This window comes from Vulpes lagopus, chromosome 2 (genome assembly GCF_018345385.1).
Source record: "Vulpes lagopus strain Blue_001 chromosome 2, ASM1834538v1, whole genome shotgun sequence".
NCBI lineage: Eukaryota > Metazoa > Chordata > Mammalia > Carnivora > Canidae > Vulpes > Vulpes lagopus.
The window spans coordinates 14,655,030-14,674,641 of record NC_054825.1 but is presented as its reverse complement, the minus strand read 5'-3'; the positions used below and the strand labels follow the sequence as shown (position 1 = coordinate 14,674,641).

General features: G+C 37.1%; 1 protein-coding gene across 1 annotated transcript in view; it reads left to right on the top strand.

Moving 5' to 3' along the window:
- ATRNL1 (attractin like 1) overlaps positions 1-18,594 on the top strand; it is a 760,501-nt gene extending 741,907 nt beyond the window's left edge. Inside the window, exon 29 of the mRNA XM_041742630.1 lies at positions 16,412-18,594. Coding sequence (XP_041598564.1) covers positions 16,412-16,536 — 125 coding nt within the window. The 3' untranslated portion in view covers positions 16,537-18,594. The remainder of the gene's footprint in view (positions 1-16,411) is intronic.
- The last annotated feature ends 1,018 nt before the right edge of the window (positions 18,595-19,612 follow it).

Sequence of the window (19,612 nt, the reverse complement as noted above, 5' to 3'; positions counted from 1 at the left end):
ATTAACTATGTCCAATTTACAATTTGATACCAGTGCTACATATTTTAAAATTATCTTCAGGTGGCATCCTGCACCCTGTTTCCTTCTTCTAAACCAGTCTTTTCCCAAATTAGCTGAAATGACTGAAAAATTTATTTCATCCCACAGTAGTTCTAGAGATATATATCAGACTTTTGCTCCTAAGATGCTTCTGCATGTTTAATTGCACATCTAAATACAGGCTATGTTCACTATGGGAGTGTATCAATTCTGCCTGTTGGATCATAAAGTTCAAGACATGATCTAGACATGTCATGACACCATAACTGGATACCAATCTGAACAGCGCAGCCAAACAACCAGGCAGTTTGGCCACCTACAATTTAATTGTTGCTTTTATTTTAATTAAAATTAAATTTGGGGTATAATTGGTTAACTCTTTGATTCAGCTGTGTCAGTTCTGGCCATACAAGTACTTCTGTACAAAGATAGCCATATTTTGTCTAAGTTCACTCAATATTTTTTACAGAAAACACTGTTTATAATCCCCTTCAAAGAATATATATGCAGCTGGGAGTAATGCTGATGGACTTCAGACATCTAGTCCTTGAGCCATAGAATCTGCTATTTTGTACACTATCTTTTGCAGATTATCATACCTTTCTATAGATAGTGGGTGGCCCTTTGGCATTGTGGCTTATTGACTCAAGGTCAGTACTTTAGCTCTACCTTCTCTTCTCTCAATTAGTACTTGACCAAAGAAATAAAAACAGCTGGTTTGCTGTTTGCAACTCTGGAAAGTGAAATGGGAATGAAATATAATCCATTAAATTCTGCAATTATTCACAGGTCACGTGCATTTGTTCTGATTATTACAATCTTTGTCCAAATGTGTTAAAATGGTAGTCTTTTACAAAAAAATAATAAAAATTGTAAAAGCAAGGGAGACTCAATGTGCTTAATTATAAATAAATCATTTATTGTTTGTCCTTTCAAGATATTCTTTACATCCTTTACTGGCAAGTCTTAAGTACCTTTTAAAATAAAAATTACTAAAAAAAAAATAATAATAAATAAATAAAATTAAATAAAAATTACTGCCTGCATTCTCCAACTTTAATAAGTGAGGGTTTAGAGTAAGGAATATAAAACAAAATCTGATGAAATATATGTACTTTTTTGCATGCATGTGTGAATATTTTTTAAATTTCTATTATTGAAGTGTAGTTGGTATACAATATTATATGGTTCAGGTGTACAACATAGTGATTTGACAATTCTGTATATTACTCAGCGCTCACCACAGTAAGTGTGGTTACCATCTGTCACTATACATTATTACAGTATTTACTATATTCTCTATGCTATCTTTTTCATCCTTGTGTCTTATTTATTTTACAACTGGAATATTGTACCTCTTAATCTCCATCTATTTTACGCCTCCCCCCATTCCCTTCCCCTCTGGCAACCACCTGTTTGATTTCTGTCTTTATGAGTGCATTTCTGGTATTTGTTTTGTTTTTTCAGATTCCACATGTAAGTGAAATCATATGGCATTTGTCTTTCTTTTTCTGACTTATTTCAACTTAATGTATTACCATTGAGGTCCATCCATGTTGTCACAAGTGGCAAGAGCTCATTTTTTATGGCTCAGAATATTCCATTATAGTCCAAAATTCCAATATATAGTTTCACATCATCTTTATCCATTCATTTATCAATGGGTACTTAGGTTTTTACATATCTTGGGTATTGTAAATAATACTGCAATAAACATAGGGGAGCTTCTATCTTTGGGGATTAGTGTTTTCCTTTCCTTTGGAAAAAAACCCAAAATTGAGATTGTTGGGCCATATGGTATTTCTATTTTTAATTTTTTGAGGAACCCCCATACTGTTTTCCATAGTAGCTGCACCAATTTACCTTCTTACCAACAGTGCACAAGGGCTCCCTTTTCTCTACATCCTCACCAACATGTATTGTTTCTTGTCTCTTTGATACTAGCATTCCTGACTGGTGTGAGGTAGTATCTCATTGTGGTTTTTGGTTTGCATTTCCCTGATTATGAGTGATGTTGAACATCTTCTCATGTGTCTGTTGGCCACCTGTATGTCTGCTTTGGGAAAATGTCTATTCATGTCCTTTGCCCATTTTTAAATCAGATTATGTTTTTGGTGCTGACCTGTAGAAGTTCTTTATGTATTTTAGATATTAGCCCAGTATCAGATATATCATTTGCAAACATCTTCTTCCATTCAGTAGGTTACCTTTTTGTTTTGTTGATGGTTTCCTTTGCTATGTAAAACCTTTTCATTTTGGTGTAGTCCCAATAGTTGATTTTTGTTTTTATTCCCCTTGCCTGAGGAGACATATCCATAGATATGTTAATGAGGCCAATGCCCAAGAGATCACTGCCTATGTTTTCTTTTAGGAGTTTTATGGCTTCAGGTCTCAACTTTCAGATCTTTAATCCGTTTTGAGTTTATTTTTGTGTATGGTGTAAGAAAGTGGTCCACTTTCATTTTTTGCATGTAGCTGTGCAGTTTTCCCAATGCTGTTTATTGAAGAGGCTGTCTTTTCCCATTGTATATTCTTGCTGCCTTTGTCATAGATTAATTGACTATACATGCATGGGTTTATTTCTGGGCTCTCTCTCCTAGTGCATTGATCTATGTGTCTTGAAATAAATATATATTTAAAACTTTATAGTACCATACTTCTGCTGTACTTCTATACTTTCTTAGATTTAATTCCTCTAAAATCTGTTTCTTTTCTTTATTAAAAAAAAAAAAAACTTTTCCTCTAATTATGGGAACTCATCAACCATTGGGCTGAAAGTCAGCGGCAGCTGGATGGTGAACTGGCCCCTTGCCCAGACCTCAGAGTAAGACTAATTTGAAAACCCTTTACAGAATGCAGCCCAGAGCCTGCTGCTCAGAAGATCCTGCTCTAATCAACCATTGATCATAAGAGATTTCCTTTATTGACCTGAAAGCAAGTTTTTTCATCTTCCTGCCAGCTAAGGCACTTACTGAAAGTAGGTAGATAAAATCCAAAGTGAATATGCCTAATAAAGAAGGCAAAGTATTCCATCTCTCCCCACAAATGACATTCTGATTCTCCAGTGGGACTTCTATAATACGTGTATGAATAAGAATTTCTGTCTCCATCCATCTCTTAACCCATTTCATTGTCACCCTGTCAGGAACCTATGATTAGCAAGATATCCCTTCTATAAATACATATGGCAAGTCATTTTTGAAACTATGGTCAAGGATTGTAGAACAATGTATGGGAATTCTTTTTGTGTCTGCAGATACCTTGGAATGAATGCAGGAAAATGTTTATCCCCCCCGGATATAACGTCAGAAAGTTCCAGATCATTCTGAAGTCTGTTCCCTCTATGATTTACCTGCCTGTAGAGTTTGAAAGATTCCCACTAGTGCTGACTCTTTATGACACTTCTCAATTTACAGTAGCTCAGAGGACACTTTGATGGTTTCCAAAGGCAAAATGGGGCAAGATGGCACTTTTTTCACTCAGAAGGGTCAGCATTTATGGGACATGCTCAGTCAGATTCTCAAAATTGCTTCAGAGAATGAAGGTTTCTTTTATACTATTTTCTGTTAGATTAAAGGAGGTCATTTAAACAAACTACTTCCCCAAAGCCCCTGTTTTGAATTACTGGAGAAAATGTATACTATCTGGGGTCTTGGATCACTTAGCAAACATCAGAGGGATGGTTTGGAGTCTGTTTTGGGAAATACACAGTCCAACTATATTGCCTTTTCCTTCAGCAAAGGAGATTTATCAATGATCAATTTGGTTATAGACACATCTATTTTTGTTAAAATGCCTTTGGCCATTAAGTTATCTGTAATAACTTTTGGTAGGGTTTAAGCAATTTATAATAATATTAATGGAAAAATCATGATTTGGTATGGCATTTTTCGCTTCCATTTTATCTAAATGGCTAGAAGTGAGGATTTGCATAATTTCATCTAGCTTTTTTTCCCTCCCATTTTTGCTAGATCTGAGAGTTTTATACAGAAGACATAAATTGTATCAACTTAGGGGAGCAGAAATATCATCTTGTGCAATACTAAACTTCATTCTTTTTTAGCTTGTTTTTAAATAATCATTGTGGTCTCTACGTACTACGTGGCATTTTAAGCTTTGAATCTGTCTACTGTACTCTCATGTATTCTTATATAAGTGCTATGGGGAACAGTGATTTACAGCACCACCCAACACTGTTTAACCTTGATTGAAAATTATAATCTAGTTTCTTTTAAATAGGTATCTGAGCTCGAAAAAATTATTTGTGTTTTTTGTTGGCCCTAACTTTGCACAAATCTCCAGAGAGAGAGAGAGATCAGAACGTGAAAGGCAAACTGATTTTTCCTTTTGAGAAGTGGTTCATTCAGGAACTGAAAGAAGCTTATGATGGAACTTCCAGAGTTGATTTAAAATTCTCAGTCTCTCCAAAGACATTTAGGGAGAGTTGAATTGCTAATGCTTCGCTGCCAAGCAAGTGTGGCAGCTGTTTCAATTTTTCATCAATATTGTACACACAGCCACAGATATTAAAACCTGTTTATAGACAATGTTGACGAAGGTACTGAGCCAGATGCTCACTAGTGTAGCTTTCACTGTCTTGTCATAAGCATGTTCAGGCCTTAAGGGGTGGCACCGTGCAGGAGACTGTCCCCTGGGTCACCTTCTTGGACAAGATATTATTTATAGGTACTGGTGCTGTGGTGGTCCCTCCCTGTCCTGCATTATTCCCATGCTCCACACACTGTCTTTTTCACAGCTAAGTACCAGGATTAGAGAAAATAAGGAAGTCAGCCCCTATTTCTGAATACCTTCAAGGTAAAACAACACTGAGACTTCTAATCAGAATTTACTTCCTTAGCAGCGCAAAGGGTCATGATACATCGTTTAATCCTCATTCAAGCAATATTTATTGCCCACTGTTTTGGACTAAGCATTGGGATATAAAGGTGAGTAAAAACATAGCTCTTACATTTAAGGTGCTCCCAGTCATGGGTAGGCAGAGTTAGAATACAAAATTGTATTATCACATAAAGAGTTAGAAAATTAAACTTAAAAAAAAAAAAAAACCTATTCGGTTGTCCAGAGATTGCTAGATATAAGGTTAACCCCAGCCTTGTCTTTGACACTGTCCACCCTTCCTACTTCTCTGATATGTAACTTAGAGCCAATCCTCAATTAGTGTTACTGGCATCATATAACCCACATCTGACAGTGAGTACAAACCATACCTAATACTACTGGTGTGGTTCTCATTCTGGTAGAAGTATGTCCAGTCCTTGATGAGTCCTTAACCAGCAAGAACAAATGCACATCTCTAGCAAGGAAGTCCGTGGACTCAGCTTATCGATCCCCTGATTTCACAGTGATACTTGCGACAGCCTACTCTGCTGCCACCCGAGAGTGTGTACAGGAGAGGAGGCCAGCAGTGGTATCTGGGTCCTTGCTGCCGGCCTGCTGAAGAGAGGCAGCTGCAGTCATAAATTTGGAGAGCCAGAGTGACCTTAGGAACCACCTACTCCACTTCCTTCCAAGAGAAATCTCTCAAGGGACATTCTGAATTTCAGATCAAGAAATGCTTGGAAGCCACAAACTCAGCTGGCTTATAGTTGTCATGGAATTTTGTGGCTATTTGTTGCAAACAGAAACAGGATCCACAGGTTAGAACTAGCCTCTGACTAGTCTTCTTACAGAGTCTGTGGACAGTCTCAGCTCTGCCTTTCTCCCACCTCTCTGGTGCTCTGTCTTCTTCTGGGCTCCCCCCCCCCCCATTGCCAGTCCTCTCTTCTCGATCTTCTCTCCTTCTCACTCTGTTCTTTCTACCAAGATCAGCCTCATCCACCCCAAGATTTGCACCGCCCTCGTTTAATTGAGAGTTGTTCCTGCAGAGCAGTACTTGCTAATGGCAGTGGGGCAGTGTCATGAGCTTTTCTACCCTCGCGTCTCCCACCTGCCACCAAATGTCAGTGCCCAAGGCAACCGTGGAAACCCCAGCTGAAAATGGCAGAACCACCGTCAGCCCAGGTCCCCGAGTAACTACATGGTCAGATGCTGTACTCACTCCCTCCTCCTTCCTCCACACATGTCCTGACACCAATCAGGACGCCCATCTTGGACTTTACATAGTGACAAACTAACATATTAAGCCACTGAGATTTCAGGCTTTAACTTTATTATAACAGCTAGCATCACTTACCTCTACCTCTTACAAAGCCTTCAGAGTCTATCCGTGCAAAACATCCTGGTATCTCTGGGCTAGACTTTATTCCCGAGCTTCTTAGCAGCATATCTGGCTAGACATCTCCACTAAATGTCCCACAGGTCATCGAATTCAGGACTTCTAGAACTGAACAAATGATCCACCACCTTCCTTGGCTGTTCTGTTTCTCCTTCACATATCAGCGAATAGCATTTGTATGCACTTAGCCACGCAAGCCAGAAAGTTGGGAGTTGTCCTAGATTACTCCCTATCTTTCATCTTCAGTATTAATCTCTCCCAAAATATCTTTCCTGTTCATCATTTTTCTCTCTCTTTATTGCCGTTTTCTTATCTGGTTTTAATTATCTTGGCCTTATCCCCAACTCTCATCCATCCGAGCTACCACTAGGAGTGTCTCTTTGAAATAAAGAACTGGTTATGCCTCTCCACTGCTTAAAATCATCCCCTGGCTCTTTCTGGCTCGCAGATGAAACATCTCTTTCCAGGTTTGGCACCTGGGGTTGTCTCATGGACTCCCTTCTGCTTCCTTCTCTTCCTTCTGTCTCACTGTTCTCTTGTTCACACCTGTGCTCCACCCCTAGCAAATGTCCAGAAGTTTCAGATGCCCTTGGGTGAAGTTTTAGTTCTCTCTAACCAGAACACAAGCTGACTCTTCTCCTGAGTGGCCCTTTCTCATCTTTCAAACCTCAGCTCAGAAATCACCTCCCCTAGGAATCTCTGACCTCCACACCCACTGCAGAGATCTCGCCTCCACCGTTTTTTCTCCCCGCATGCCTTGGGCCTACTTCATAGAATTTGTCTCTGTGCACTTATTAGCAAATCTAGGAGCGTTTATATTGTTGCCCTAGCTTAATGCTGTTTAATAACAGCTCTTTGACAACAGCCCACCTCAACCATGCCAGCTGTATTTGTCCTCAACACATGTTCATCCATTTAACCCATGCTGTCATCTACTCCTATCTGCATAAATGGATAAAACAATGCACATCAAGTGCTGAGGGCAATGCCCAGCATATAGTAAGCATTCACTCAGTGTTAATAGAATAGGGCTTTTAAAAAATATTATTGTTATTGTTTTTATTACCATCAGCCTTAATCAGTGCCTTTGACCTAACTGATTTCATACCTCTACCAGTTTTTGAATTTTGTGAGGTTTTCCCCCCATTGGCTCAAAATCATGTGTTGCTCATTTGTACGAAAGTAACAAGTTCCTTCTAATGGTAAAAAGTGAGCAGAGTTCAAGTCAAAGGATCTGGAAGCCTGGGTTCAGGTACCACCCCTAGAACCAGTTGTGTAAGCCTGGACCAGTCATTTCATCACTCATTTGGGCCATTAGTGAAGGGAGGATGGAAAGAGCCCTGACTCTCTTTAGCAGAATAGTCTTGAGAAATAACCTAGATAATTAATGGAAAAGCACTTTATCTCTAAAAAGTGTATAGAAGTTCATTATTAGTAGTATTTCCACTAATACAAGCAATTTAATATAAACAATGTTTTCTCTATTGAATGTTGTCATTTCTGTATCTTGCCATTGCCACTTTCAATTATTTTCATATTCTCTAATGAGTGGCCACACATATAAGTCATCTGTACTTCTATGAACAAGTTCTCAATTTTGTTATCCAAGTCATCAAAATAATTCTGATTTGAGGACTGAACACAGTACCAACTCACTAACAATGTTGTTCTAAATTGGTGCTGTCTGCAAGTCTTTGAGTTCACCCTTCTATCCAATTTTGTTCCATATTTGGCATTTCACACTAGGCACACTAGTTTTTGGATGAATGAATGTATGCCATTAAAGGAGAGAGGCAAAGTTTTGAGTGCCCAGTGTTTTGTCAGCTGCTCCCTACTTGACTTCAAACTTCTCACTTCATCATTTTGATGATGGTGATGGTGATAATGATGATGGTGGTGATGATGATGATTGACATATTTGAGCTCTTAGGTGCCAGGCACTTTCTTAAGCCCTTCACATTTAATATTCACAATAACTTGGTCAAAAAAATGCAAGAGCTTGATTTAGTATATTGGAAGTTCCATGGAATATGGAATTTTTTTATGTCTTATCTGTCTGATTCATTGCTAAATTCTTAGGGACTCAGTGTGGTGCCTGGAACATATACTAGGCACTCAAGAAATGATAGTTGAGTGAAGTGATTTGCTCTTCACTTTCTTGATACTTAGGACTTTGGAGTTTTCTGGACATTTGTAATTTGATTGTGATTTCTTACTAGTAGTAGTAGTAGCTGATTTTTTTTAATTAAAATTATTAATTAAAAAAAATAAAAATAAAAAAATAAAAAATAAAATTATTAATTAGCTTTGTGTAATACATTTTACTTTATAAATGTTTTCACATATAGTCTCATTTAATTTAAAGCAATCAATGACATTTTACTACTGGAAATGCTAAAATACAATGTCTCTACCAAATGAAAAATAAGATATGATTATAATATTGCCACAGTTTGATCTTTACAATGAATGATCAGTAAGCATTTTAATTAATTTAAAGGTGATTGGGGCTTAAAATAAAGATTATCATTTTTCAGATTTCTTTAATTGAAAGAAGAGAATACTAGAAAATATTTCCCCAGGTAGCTTAGGATAAGGGAATTCTCAATTGGAAATTTACTTAACAATGTGGAAGAGAAGCTGCAAGGCTGATTCTTGTAATGTTTGTGGCTCTAAATAAAATATATATATATTTTTTTAATGAATCAGCACAATTTTTTTACATGTAATTAAAATTGGAACTAGTAAGATATAAAAGAAACTTTACTTTTTAAAAAAAGCATGAGGATTTGCATTAAACAATGCCTTGAGACAGTAATAACCATGATTTATTTACTCAGCACATTCTAACCAATCAGAGAACAGTCCATATACAATTTAGGGAGTATTTGGCAATGTTATACAAGGTGGCATCTGTGTTGGCATCTGCAGGGTTACATTTCATAAAGCTTGTACAGTGTGTCTTTAAATCAAACTTTAAATTGTTATGCTGTGTTAAAGGCCAAACAAAATAGTATAACCAGAATACAGTTATCATTTTTATTTAAACACTGACATCTGCAGTTGTCATTGGTTTTGAGTAGATGAAGGGAAACATTTCTTTAAACTCTCAGACGAATATGACTAGTCCATTTGTCATTCCAATGTTTTCACTATTTGAAGTATTTCAATTTTGGTTCAACAATGTAACCTTTGGAGTTTTGCCTAATAATGACTTCAGTTGCCCTGGCCTTCCAACAGATAAATTAAAATGGAAATGCATATTTTCTAATTATGCATCCAGCCCTAGTTGCGTATTGGCAAGAGTGGCCATACTGAATGCTAAATTGAGCCTGCACAATAGCTAGAGTCTATGTAACATCAAAGTTTCCCAAAGTCACTTTCTTAATCATGTGAAGGATAGCCAGGACTCTGATCAGTAGTATGTAGCTGTATACAATCAGAGGGAAAACATTTAAACATCCCAGCATGGTATTTCCATTTAAATCTGATTACAGTGAAATAAAACTGTAGCCATTAAAGGTTTAGAAGAACTACAAATACAAGCCGTAAAAGAAGACAGATAGTAAATGAGGTAGTAAAACATTTCAGCAGGGCAAACAGTTTACAGCGTTCATTCAAGTCGTCCTGAAGCAGACTATGTAATTCACTGCAGACCCTGCACCGTTCCCTGAGCTCCACTTAAACCTGCAATTAACCTTTCACGCCTAATGAAGCTGTTTTCCTGGAAAATTAAAATATATAGTGGTGCCTGCTTTTACACAGACTTGGGAGGAGAGCGTTTCAAAATGAATGACTTTTCGGAGGCTTTGTTCAAATGTAAAATGGAAGTGCTATGTTTGTATATAAAGTGAGAGTGTTCTTTCCAAGGCAATTTCACTTGATGTGCAGTATTTTATTACTGTACTTATTAATTGTTCTGCATAATTGTAAAAAAACCCACACATCAGTAATTTTATGATTACATTGTTACTGCTGGAGTCTACTAATACCATTTCACTTCCATTAGGAAAAACTAGAGTTTTACTAAAGATAACTCAATTCCTAATGTTTCTCCTTGGTGGTTTTCATTGCAAATTTAGTGGCTTAAAAAGATATATTCATCATTTAAATATGTAGCTGTTAGTCATTTCTGTTGCTTTCTTTTAGGGCATGTCTGCACGTGTTCATTGAGAACCAAAGTTCTTAATTTTAGGAAGAAGTAGTGGGTCTTTTTCTAAGAATCCGGGTAAAAGTCTGATTTTGGTATATCTCCTACTTATTACTAAATCTCTTTGGTGGCTCTTGGCATCCAAACCAGTAGCTACTAAATTGTGCCCCTGTTCTGAAGGAAAACTGCATGGTCCCAAAGGGGTCTGCTTCCTTCACAGCCTTCCCTGCCCTGGGTAATCCAGAGCAGCCACTGGGGATTGTCCACCTTAGCAGGGGATAGTTGAAAACACCACAAGGCCATGGCAAATGGAATAGGAAACAGAAGATGGTTCTTTCTTTCTTCTGAGGTGTATAATTCATATTTAAATAATCTAAATGTCATAGTGTCTGGTATTTAAGAACTAAAAGTGCAAAAAGGTAAAGCTTATAATAAATATTTAAACCCCAGCATTTTTATTGAATCTACCGGCATATTTTGATGTAAATTCTGCTAGCCTGCAGCGTCTGTGCATCATCTTGACATGGTAAATGAAATTCCTTTAGACCACCAGTCTAAAATAATGAATTGTTCCCCCAGTTAATTGTATTGCTTTGATAACAAGGAACTATGGTAGGCCTAGAGAACACAATAAGTGGATTTCATCAGATGATTTGTGTGACGTTTTGAAAAATGATCTTCTAGAGTGACCTGATTTTAATGGAACTCAAACTGCAGGCAGCCTGTGCCACTGCACGGCATCCTATTGGCAGGAAGTGCTTCCTCCTATGGCACCAGGAGGGTGGGGTCGTCACCGGAAAAGGTGTCCCTGGGGGACAGATTTCCCAGGGAAATCTAAAGGAGGAGAAAGTCCCTCAAAGGGCAATATGGATAACTTTTTTTAAAGTTGTTTTTATTTTATTGATGCATTAAAAAAAAATCCGGGAAAGATCTCAAGCTACCTTTATCTCTTCAATACCAGTGTGAAAATAAACCCAGACCAACCAAATAACATGAAAGCTATTTATTCAGAACTTACTCTAGCAATGGAGTCCTCCATCATTGTGTGTTTGTGTTTGCCAGACACTTAAAAAAAGACAAATGTGTGGGACATAGTGGAACAAAGAGAAGGCTTCAGGTATGCCCTGATTGGAAGCTACTGGCACAGGAAAGCTAAAATCAGGTTAACTAGAAACAGAGCGTCCTATATGATTGGTTAGGGGTGCGTATTTGCCTTTCTCTGGTTGGTCCTGAGTTAGAAGTAGGGACAAAAATTAGGGACTTTGTCAGTTATTAATCATGTTGACTGGATGGGACCCATTGTTACAGGGGCAATTGTTTGACTTCCTGGATTGTTTCTAGAGATAGCAGCCTGACCTCCCCCAAACCTGACATGGCAGGCTGGCTTCCTACTCTGGTTATTGGAGATAGAGATTGATTTCCTGAGCATGTTGCTGCAGGTGTGGGCCAGAGTTCTATTTTTATGTCATGGTCTGGCTGTTTCCTATTTATATAGTCAGTCTCTCACCAGCATATACATGTTATACGCAGAGGGGAATAATACTGTTTTTCTTAAAGAGCTACTGACAACTTTTCTTTTTATCAATTAAGATTCCCTACAATAAAGTATACTAAAGGGCAAGGATAGAAACTATTTTAATTTCTCAATCCTCTCTTTCTTTTTTAAAGAGTCTTCCACACACTAGACACTTTGGGAAGACTGGGACCTGGTTTCTCCTTTTACTCTTCTGTCCAGGGCCTCTTTCTTGTAGATTGACTGAGGACTAGCAATTTCTGGGCTGTTGTTTTAGAGTTCTCCCTATAGTATAATATGAAGAAATGCAAAAATAGTAATAAAAACTTACACAATTTTACATGAACGTACATGCAGTTATTATGATTATTATGCCGTTCATAATTAAATTACAAGATTGTAAAAAGGAGCAACTCATGGTGTGCCACAGCTGTATAGTCCTGTAAAGGACCCAAGCTTAAGTCTAAACAAAATCATCGTTTAGCCCATCCAGAGGATGAGTGCTGGGCACATGGCCCTCGGAGCATCCTCTGTGAGCACACCTGGGGGACACTCAAATATCACTGCCTGTAGGAATCCAAGGTTCCTAGGTACATATTGCCATTTATGCAGAATCTGTAAGTGTAGCTGATAGTTCCATTTCCATAGGAAAGAACAAAAATTTGTCAAATTAAAAATAAGCATGATTTGTGATTTTACTTATAAATTAAGGACTGAAATATGGTTTATGGCTTATTATTTTCAACTGGATGTGTTTCCAAGCTTAAAATTCACTAGTGAACCCAGGATATTTGTGAGAGACACTACTTTAATTAAGCTTTGGATTTCAAAAACCTTGAAATACAAAGGCACAGTGGCAGTTTCTGATTAGCATGGAACTTCCTGTTTGGGCATCTCAAACCGTTTGCTTCTCTCCTGACATTATATCTTCTGTAAGGAAAACAACATTTGCAGCCACAGGTAAATGGAAAAGCATTGTTTTTCAGAGCTTCTTTGGACTGGATCATGCAGTAGTTTAATGAATAACATGATTTCATATTTAGATGCTGTGATCATTGCAATTAGTGTAAGTGGTCTCTGTCTGCATTAAAAGAGACATATATTCTTTGTCACATTTGGCTGTCTCTGGATAAGAGAGTGCCAGGAATGAAATAACAGAAGGTTGTGAATTATAACAGAAGTATGCCAAGAGATCTGTGGAAACTTAAGGTCTGCCTGAACTGAACTTTTTGTTAGCACAACCATGTACTGTGAGTCTTTTTTTTAAAAAAAAAAAAAAAAAAAACAAAAACAAAAAAAAAACAAAAAAAAACATGTACTTCAGCTCCCTCCTTTGAAGAAAATAATGAACTAATTACTTCCTACAGCAGAATAAGTGGTTGAAACTTCTATGTTGGACACTTCAGGAGTTCATATATGCTCTTCCAAGACCAAGAAAGCAATTTTTATTTAAACTTTGAACCTTTGAACTTGCATTATCTCTAAGTAATTCAGAATAATTATCTGTATCCTGAAAGAGCAGATTATTTAATAGGAATCCTTAAAAGGTAAATATCTAAGATTATCAGCCTGGGCAGTGATTACTATAACTTTTTAATCCTTTTCCTCCCTCACATCATTAATTTCTCCTTCCCACAAATACTTTCTCTTCTGTTTTCACATGTACATAAAACTCCTTTTTTCCTTTAAAAAATAGATGTACTCAGATAATCCTATGTATTCCCATATATCTCATCTGACCTGTTGCCTCCCCTGTGTTCCAGCTCACTTACCTCTTCCCAGGGCCAAATGGCTGAGACATGGAACTTATATATGTTGCCACATTTTTTTCTCACCCCATTCCTTGCTTAACTTTCAGATCTCCTTCCTCAGTTAGGTATGGAAATGACTCAAAGGCCATCTGAATCTTCTTTGAGAAAGATCTGATGGTCTCTGCATTCAGCCTCGCTGCTGGCCTATTTGATGCTCTTGGCCGACTCCTGAACCCTGGCATCCCTTGACTTCTATAGTGCTGTCCTAGACTGGTTGACCCTCCTCTTACACTATCTGTTTCCTTCCACTGGTATTTCTTTCTGTTCATAAGCCTTTCTAGTTCTGTTCTTGCCAGATCATCTTTGAGTCTTACCCTAAATTGACCCACAGGAGTAAAATAATTCAATGGTATTTTACATAGTTTAAGATCCAAAAGTGAGGCTTCTTCTTAAGAGCAGCACATTGAGGAGATGTCTGTAGGGCTCAGGGTTTGATTCAACTTTCAAGTTCAAGTCTCCAAGACCCAGGAGATGGGAAAATGAACCAAAAGTTCTTTAGTGACCTCCTTAAAGCAAGCAGACTGGTCTCTTGGTTTAGCCTGGTGACTCGTCACATTTTGTTTTACTCAAGAATTACACGAGACTGAACAGAAACTAAAATAATTCATGTATACTTATGATACACCAAAGTATCTGACTAGACCATTGCTTGTACAAATTAAGAAAAGTCCTGACTATCTATGAACATCTTACTAATAATGTTCTTGTCAATCAGTAGACAGTAGACAAAATGATGTAACAAAATAGTATTCTTTAAATTCCCTATGATAGCTAGAGATCCACTTTTGTGCTGATAGCTGCTGCTAATACTCAAGGTTTTTTTCCTGTTTAAGAAATATCAAACTATCTTTCCTCCATGTCTGCTTATACATAACACAACTCTGTGCCTGGCTGTTTTCTTCTTAAAAACACTTGAGGAAAAAAGAGAATGAAAAGACAGACCACAGATTTGGAGAAAATACTTGCAAAACACAGATCTGTTAAGGGACTGGTATCTAAAATGTAAATGAAGTCTCTTAAAACTCAACAATAAGAAAAGAAACAGTTCAATTAAAAATGGGCAAAAGAGGATGCCTGGGTGGCTCAGCAGTTGAGCATCTGCCTTCTGCTCAGGGCATGATCCTGGAGTTCCAGGATCAAGTCCCACATGGGGCTCCCTGCATGGAGCCTGCTTCTGCCTCTGCCTGTGTCTCTGCCTCTCTCTTTCTGTGTCTCTCATGAATAAATAAATAAAATCTTTTTAAAAAATGGGCAAAAGATCTCAACAGATACCTCAAAAAATACACATCTGACAAGTAAGCTTATGAAAAAGATGCTTAACATCATATGTTACTATGGAATTGCAAATTAAAACAACCATAAGATATAGTTACATTCCTATTCAAATGGCTAAAATCCCACACACCAACACCAAATACTGACAGAGATGTGGTACAATGAATGAGAAGCTCTCATTCATTGCCAGTGGGAATGCAAAATAGCACAGCCCCTGTGGAAGACAGTTAGTTAGATAGTTTCCTTCAAAGCTGTTTGTGAATTGGAAATGTATGTCTATACCGCCTTGTTTATAATTCCCAAAAATTAAAAGCAGTGAAAATTTAATAGGGGAATGGATAAACAAACTGTGGCATATCCATACAATGGAATATTATTTAGCAACAAATATAAATGAACCATTGAACCAAAAAAGATATGATGGAACTTAAAGGCATATTATTAAGCAAAATAAGACCATCTGGGGCAGCCCAGGTGGCTCAGTGGTTTAGCGCCGCCTTCAGCCCAGGGCCTGATCCTGGAGACCCAGGATGGAGTCCCCTGTCAGGCTCCCTGCGGGGAGCCTGCTTCTCCCTCTGCCTGTGTCTCTGCCTCTCTTTCTCTCTCTCTCTCTGTGTCTCTCATGAATAAATAAATAAAATCTTTAAAAAAATAATAGGACCATCTGAAAAGGCTATGTACAATCATTCCAACTATGTGTCTCCAACTATATGACATTCTGGAAAAGGCAAAACTATAGAGACTTTTTTAAACGATCAGTCATTATCAGAGGCTCAGGAAAAGAATAAGTTGGTAAAGCACAGGGGATTTTAAAAGTAGCAAAATTACTCTGTATGATACTCTAATGTTGAACATGTGACATTATGCATTTGTCAAAACCCACAAAATATACAATATAAAGAGTGAACATTAATGTAAACCATGGACTTTGCTTGATAATCATGTATTAATATTGGCTCAATTTTTCTTTAACCCTAAGACTGCTCAAAATTTTTAGAAAAATCTTAATACGTTGGCTTGTATTCTATAAAAATAATAGTAACACTGAAAAATCTGTGTACAGCTAGAACAAACCTGTGTTCAGATGTGGGAACTAAGGTGTGGGAACTAAGCTGGTTGTGATGTTTTTGTCACACACTGATTTTGATTGTCGAAGGTCAGACAGATAATTAATTGTCAGATCCTCGTTCTTCTTCATGTGTGAAGATCATATGTCTCAGTTGAGAAACATTTTACATGATACATGATAACAAGCTACATGATAACTTCCAATAAACAGCTGTATGTTTGATGACTAAATATCAAACAATAAGAAAAACGGTGCTAAGACACTGTATCCTGGAAATGGCTAACCAAATATTTGAATGATTTTTTTCCTCTTCTTTCAGGCCTTGCAATCGCCAGTGCCCTAATAGATATTTCACAGCAGAAGCCTTCAGATAGTAAAGACAAGACTTCAGGAGTCCGAAATCGAAAACATCACCTCTCGACACGTCAAGGAACTTGTGTCTGAGAAACAGAAACTCTCCCGGATATTCTGAAATGTTTGATTTTATTAAAGACTTCTATTGAGGCTGGTCAATGGCCTCAGTTTTTATGGAGGCAAATCTCTGTATGGTCCCAGGGCTCAAGTACAGTTCCCTCCAAATGGGCAATGACCCGAGTGGCCAGAGAACGTTCGTGACTTTTAAGAAAGTAACGATATTGACGGTCACGGGCGATAAAGTCAGTTTTTACGACTCTCTTAGGCTTATCATATATAACATTAAATTACTCTGGAAAAAGATGTATATTGTTTCTTAATGCAGAAGGAAAATATGTAATTCATATAAACCAAACTGTTTATATCCCAAGACTTTAAAGAAAGACATTTTATAATGCCTGAATGATGAGAATTGTACAGTTTTTGCCTCATAAGCAAACTTAAATCACTTGTATATGAACAGGAAATGGACAAATTGCAATGGCTTTAAATGTTGTTTTATCTCACTGTAAATGTAAAAGCAAGATTTTGATTTAGTAGGATATAGGTAATGTATTTAAATATTCCACATGACCATATCATGTCCACACTCAGTTTGAGAATGTGACTATTTCCACCTAACTGGAACGCAGACCAAAATGAGTCCATTTGGATGGATGGTATGTGCAACTTCACAGGAGGTTTATTAGAATTCTGAGTGAAAAGGACATTCCTGTCGTCCACGCCAACTGCCTAACTCATTATCAGAGCTGATAGAGCATGGAAAAACCTGCCCAGCAATCTATTTTTCCCCTCTTTCCAAAAACCCTACAATACCAAACCTGAAGAGAGCTGAAATAGTTATTTTATAGTGTGCAAGCTTCAGCTCCACTGTGGTAATTTTTTTTAATTGCTTAGGAATCATTGGATCAGACCTAAATGATCCATCTGCATTTCTGTAAGAACAGATCATCTTCTGTTGGCCTTCCTCTCCTAGCTGCTAGATTTTATCTACCTTTTACAAATATGGAAAGTATCTTAGAGGTGACACCGCCCCCCCCCCAAGTTTTAATACAATCCAGGTTCCTTCTTGCCAACTATCCACTTAGAATATAAGTAGAGAAAAGCATTTGTTGGCAAGGAGCTACAGTATTCTTATTCCTGACATGAATACATTGGTGTCACGAGAGAAAGTTTCCAGTTTAAAAAATAAGTGCATCGTTGTCCACATTTAGTGTATTCTTAATGATTCAAAAATCTGAATTATGGCAGAAAGGAAAAATGATTTAAAACAGCTTTTGTATTGGAGCATAGGATCATTTGTGTCCTAGTGTTGACAACGGTTCACTAGAACTCGTAGCATTAACAGATCTTGTTTGGCTATATCTTGTGACTACAGGATATATGTAGAAAGCAGTGACAGAGATCCAAAGCTGTTTCATACAATTAGCTTTGTTCACTCTGAAAGTCATTTAAATACAATTGGCGTTTAGTACGATACATGTACTTTTCATGTTCTTTGGATTTCTGGAAGGTAATGACACTTTACTGTTTACAGCTAATGCATAGTACTTGCATGCCGTGGTCGTGCAGTAGCAGAATATGACCCTATTGTGATATTCAATGTTTATTTCATGATGCCATTTATACATAGCTTCATTTGATGAGGATCGAATGTAATATGTAACAGGAATGATCATACAATAGGTAGTTGCATCGTATATAAGATTGCTAGGTTGCATCTAACCATGACTATCATTGTTTTGATAATTAGGCACTTCTTAATTATAGTATATATTCCTTATGTTGGCATGATAATTTTGCTATTTTCTATGCATTAAAAATAAGACTAATTCTTAGAATAATTTTATCTATAGCCTGTGGGTTTTTGGGAGAGGGGGGCGGGAGTGGAGCTGGTTGTTTTTGCCTCCCTGTGATATTTTCTCTCTCTCTCAAAAAAAGAAGTGAGCAAAGTTTGTAAATGTCTCCTAAAAACAATCAAGTAATTTTATTAGCTTCTTTTTGAACCCTTTAAATGTTGATTTTTCTCCTGGAAAAATAAATCGACAAAACTGGTGACTACAGAAATATAATCATTTAAAAATAAAACGATTGCCCGAATTGTTTTAATTCTCTAACGATTGTCATGAGAGAAGGCTTAATATAACAAAAACATGAAAGTGTACAATTGTATGTAGAATTTATTTCAGTTATACTTTTGGAGAGACCAAGCAAACAGTATTACTATGAAAAAATTGCCAAGCTTCATCCACCTTGAATCCCTTTGGGTTCCCAACACTTGAAAATTTGAATTTTAGAGAATTACAGGATATCATGCAATGTGAAGTTAAAGTCATACTGTATATGTCTGGGCCAAATATTGCTAACTCTGTGACTAATTATGCAATATCTTCTCAACTTATCAAAGCTTTTTACTGGCAGTAAAATTCTTCACCCTCAGGTGAAGTAGATTGAAAAGACCTTGGAGATTATCACTTTGAATCTGTGTCACGTTCTTTCTGTCCCCATATCCCAAACACTTTAAATCTAGATGCTCCTTTTTTTTTTTAACTTTTTAAAATCAATTCACAAGTATATGCAAATACTCTTCCAGAAGTATACAGTTAAATGACTGATTCCCTTGAAAAGTTTATCTTAATGGAATTTTGTACCTTTCAGTTTAGAGTAACTTTGAAAAGTCCTTTGGATTTTAGGATTTCTTGTTCTTTCAAGTATGAAAAGCTTTTGTTAAATAGAATGGAGTTTTAAAAATCTACCAAGGGGGCAGGGCGCCTGGGTGGCTCAGTTGCTAAGCGTCCAACTCTTCATGTCAGCTCAGGTTATGATTTCAGGGTCATGAGACCCAGCCCCGTGTCCAGCTCTGCACTCAGTATGGAGTCTGCTTGAGACTCTCTCCTTCTCCTTCTACCCCTCCCACTCGTGCTCTCTCTTTCTCTCTCTAAATTAATAAATTTAAAACTTTACCTGCAGACACTATTTGGACAACTAGAGAATTCTTGTTGAAGGAGATGTACATACTTACACCAATTTAATACATTTTAAGAGGATTGTGATTTTCATAATTGCTTTTAAGTAGAAATTTATTTTTAATGATGCAAATAGAAAG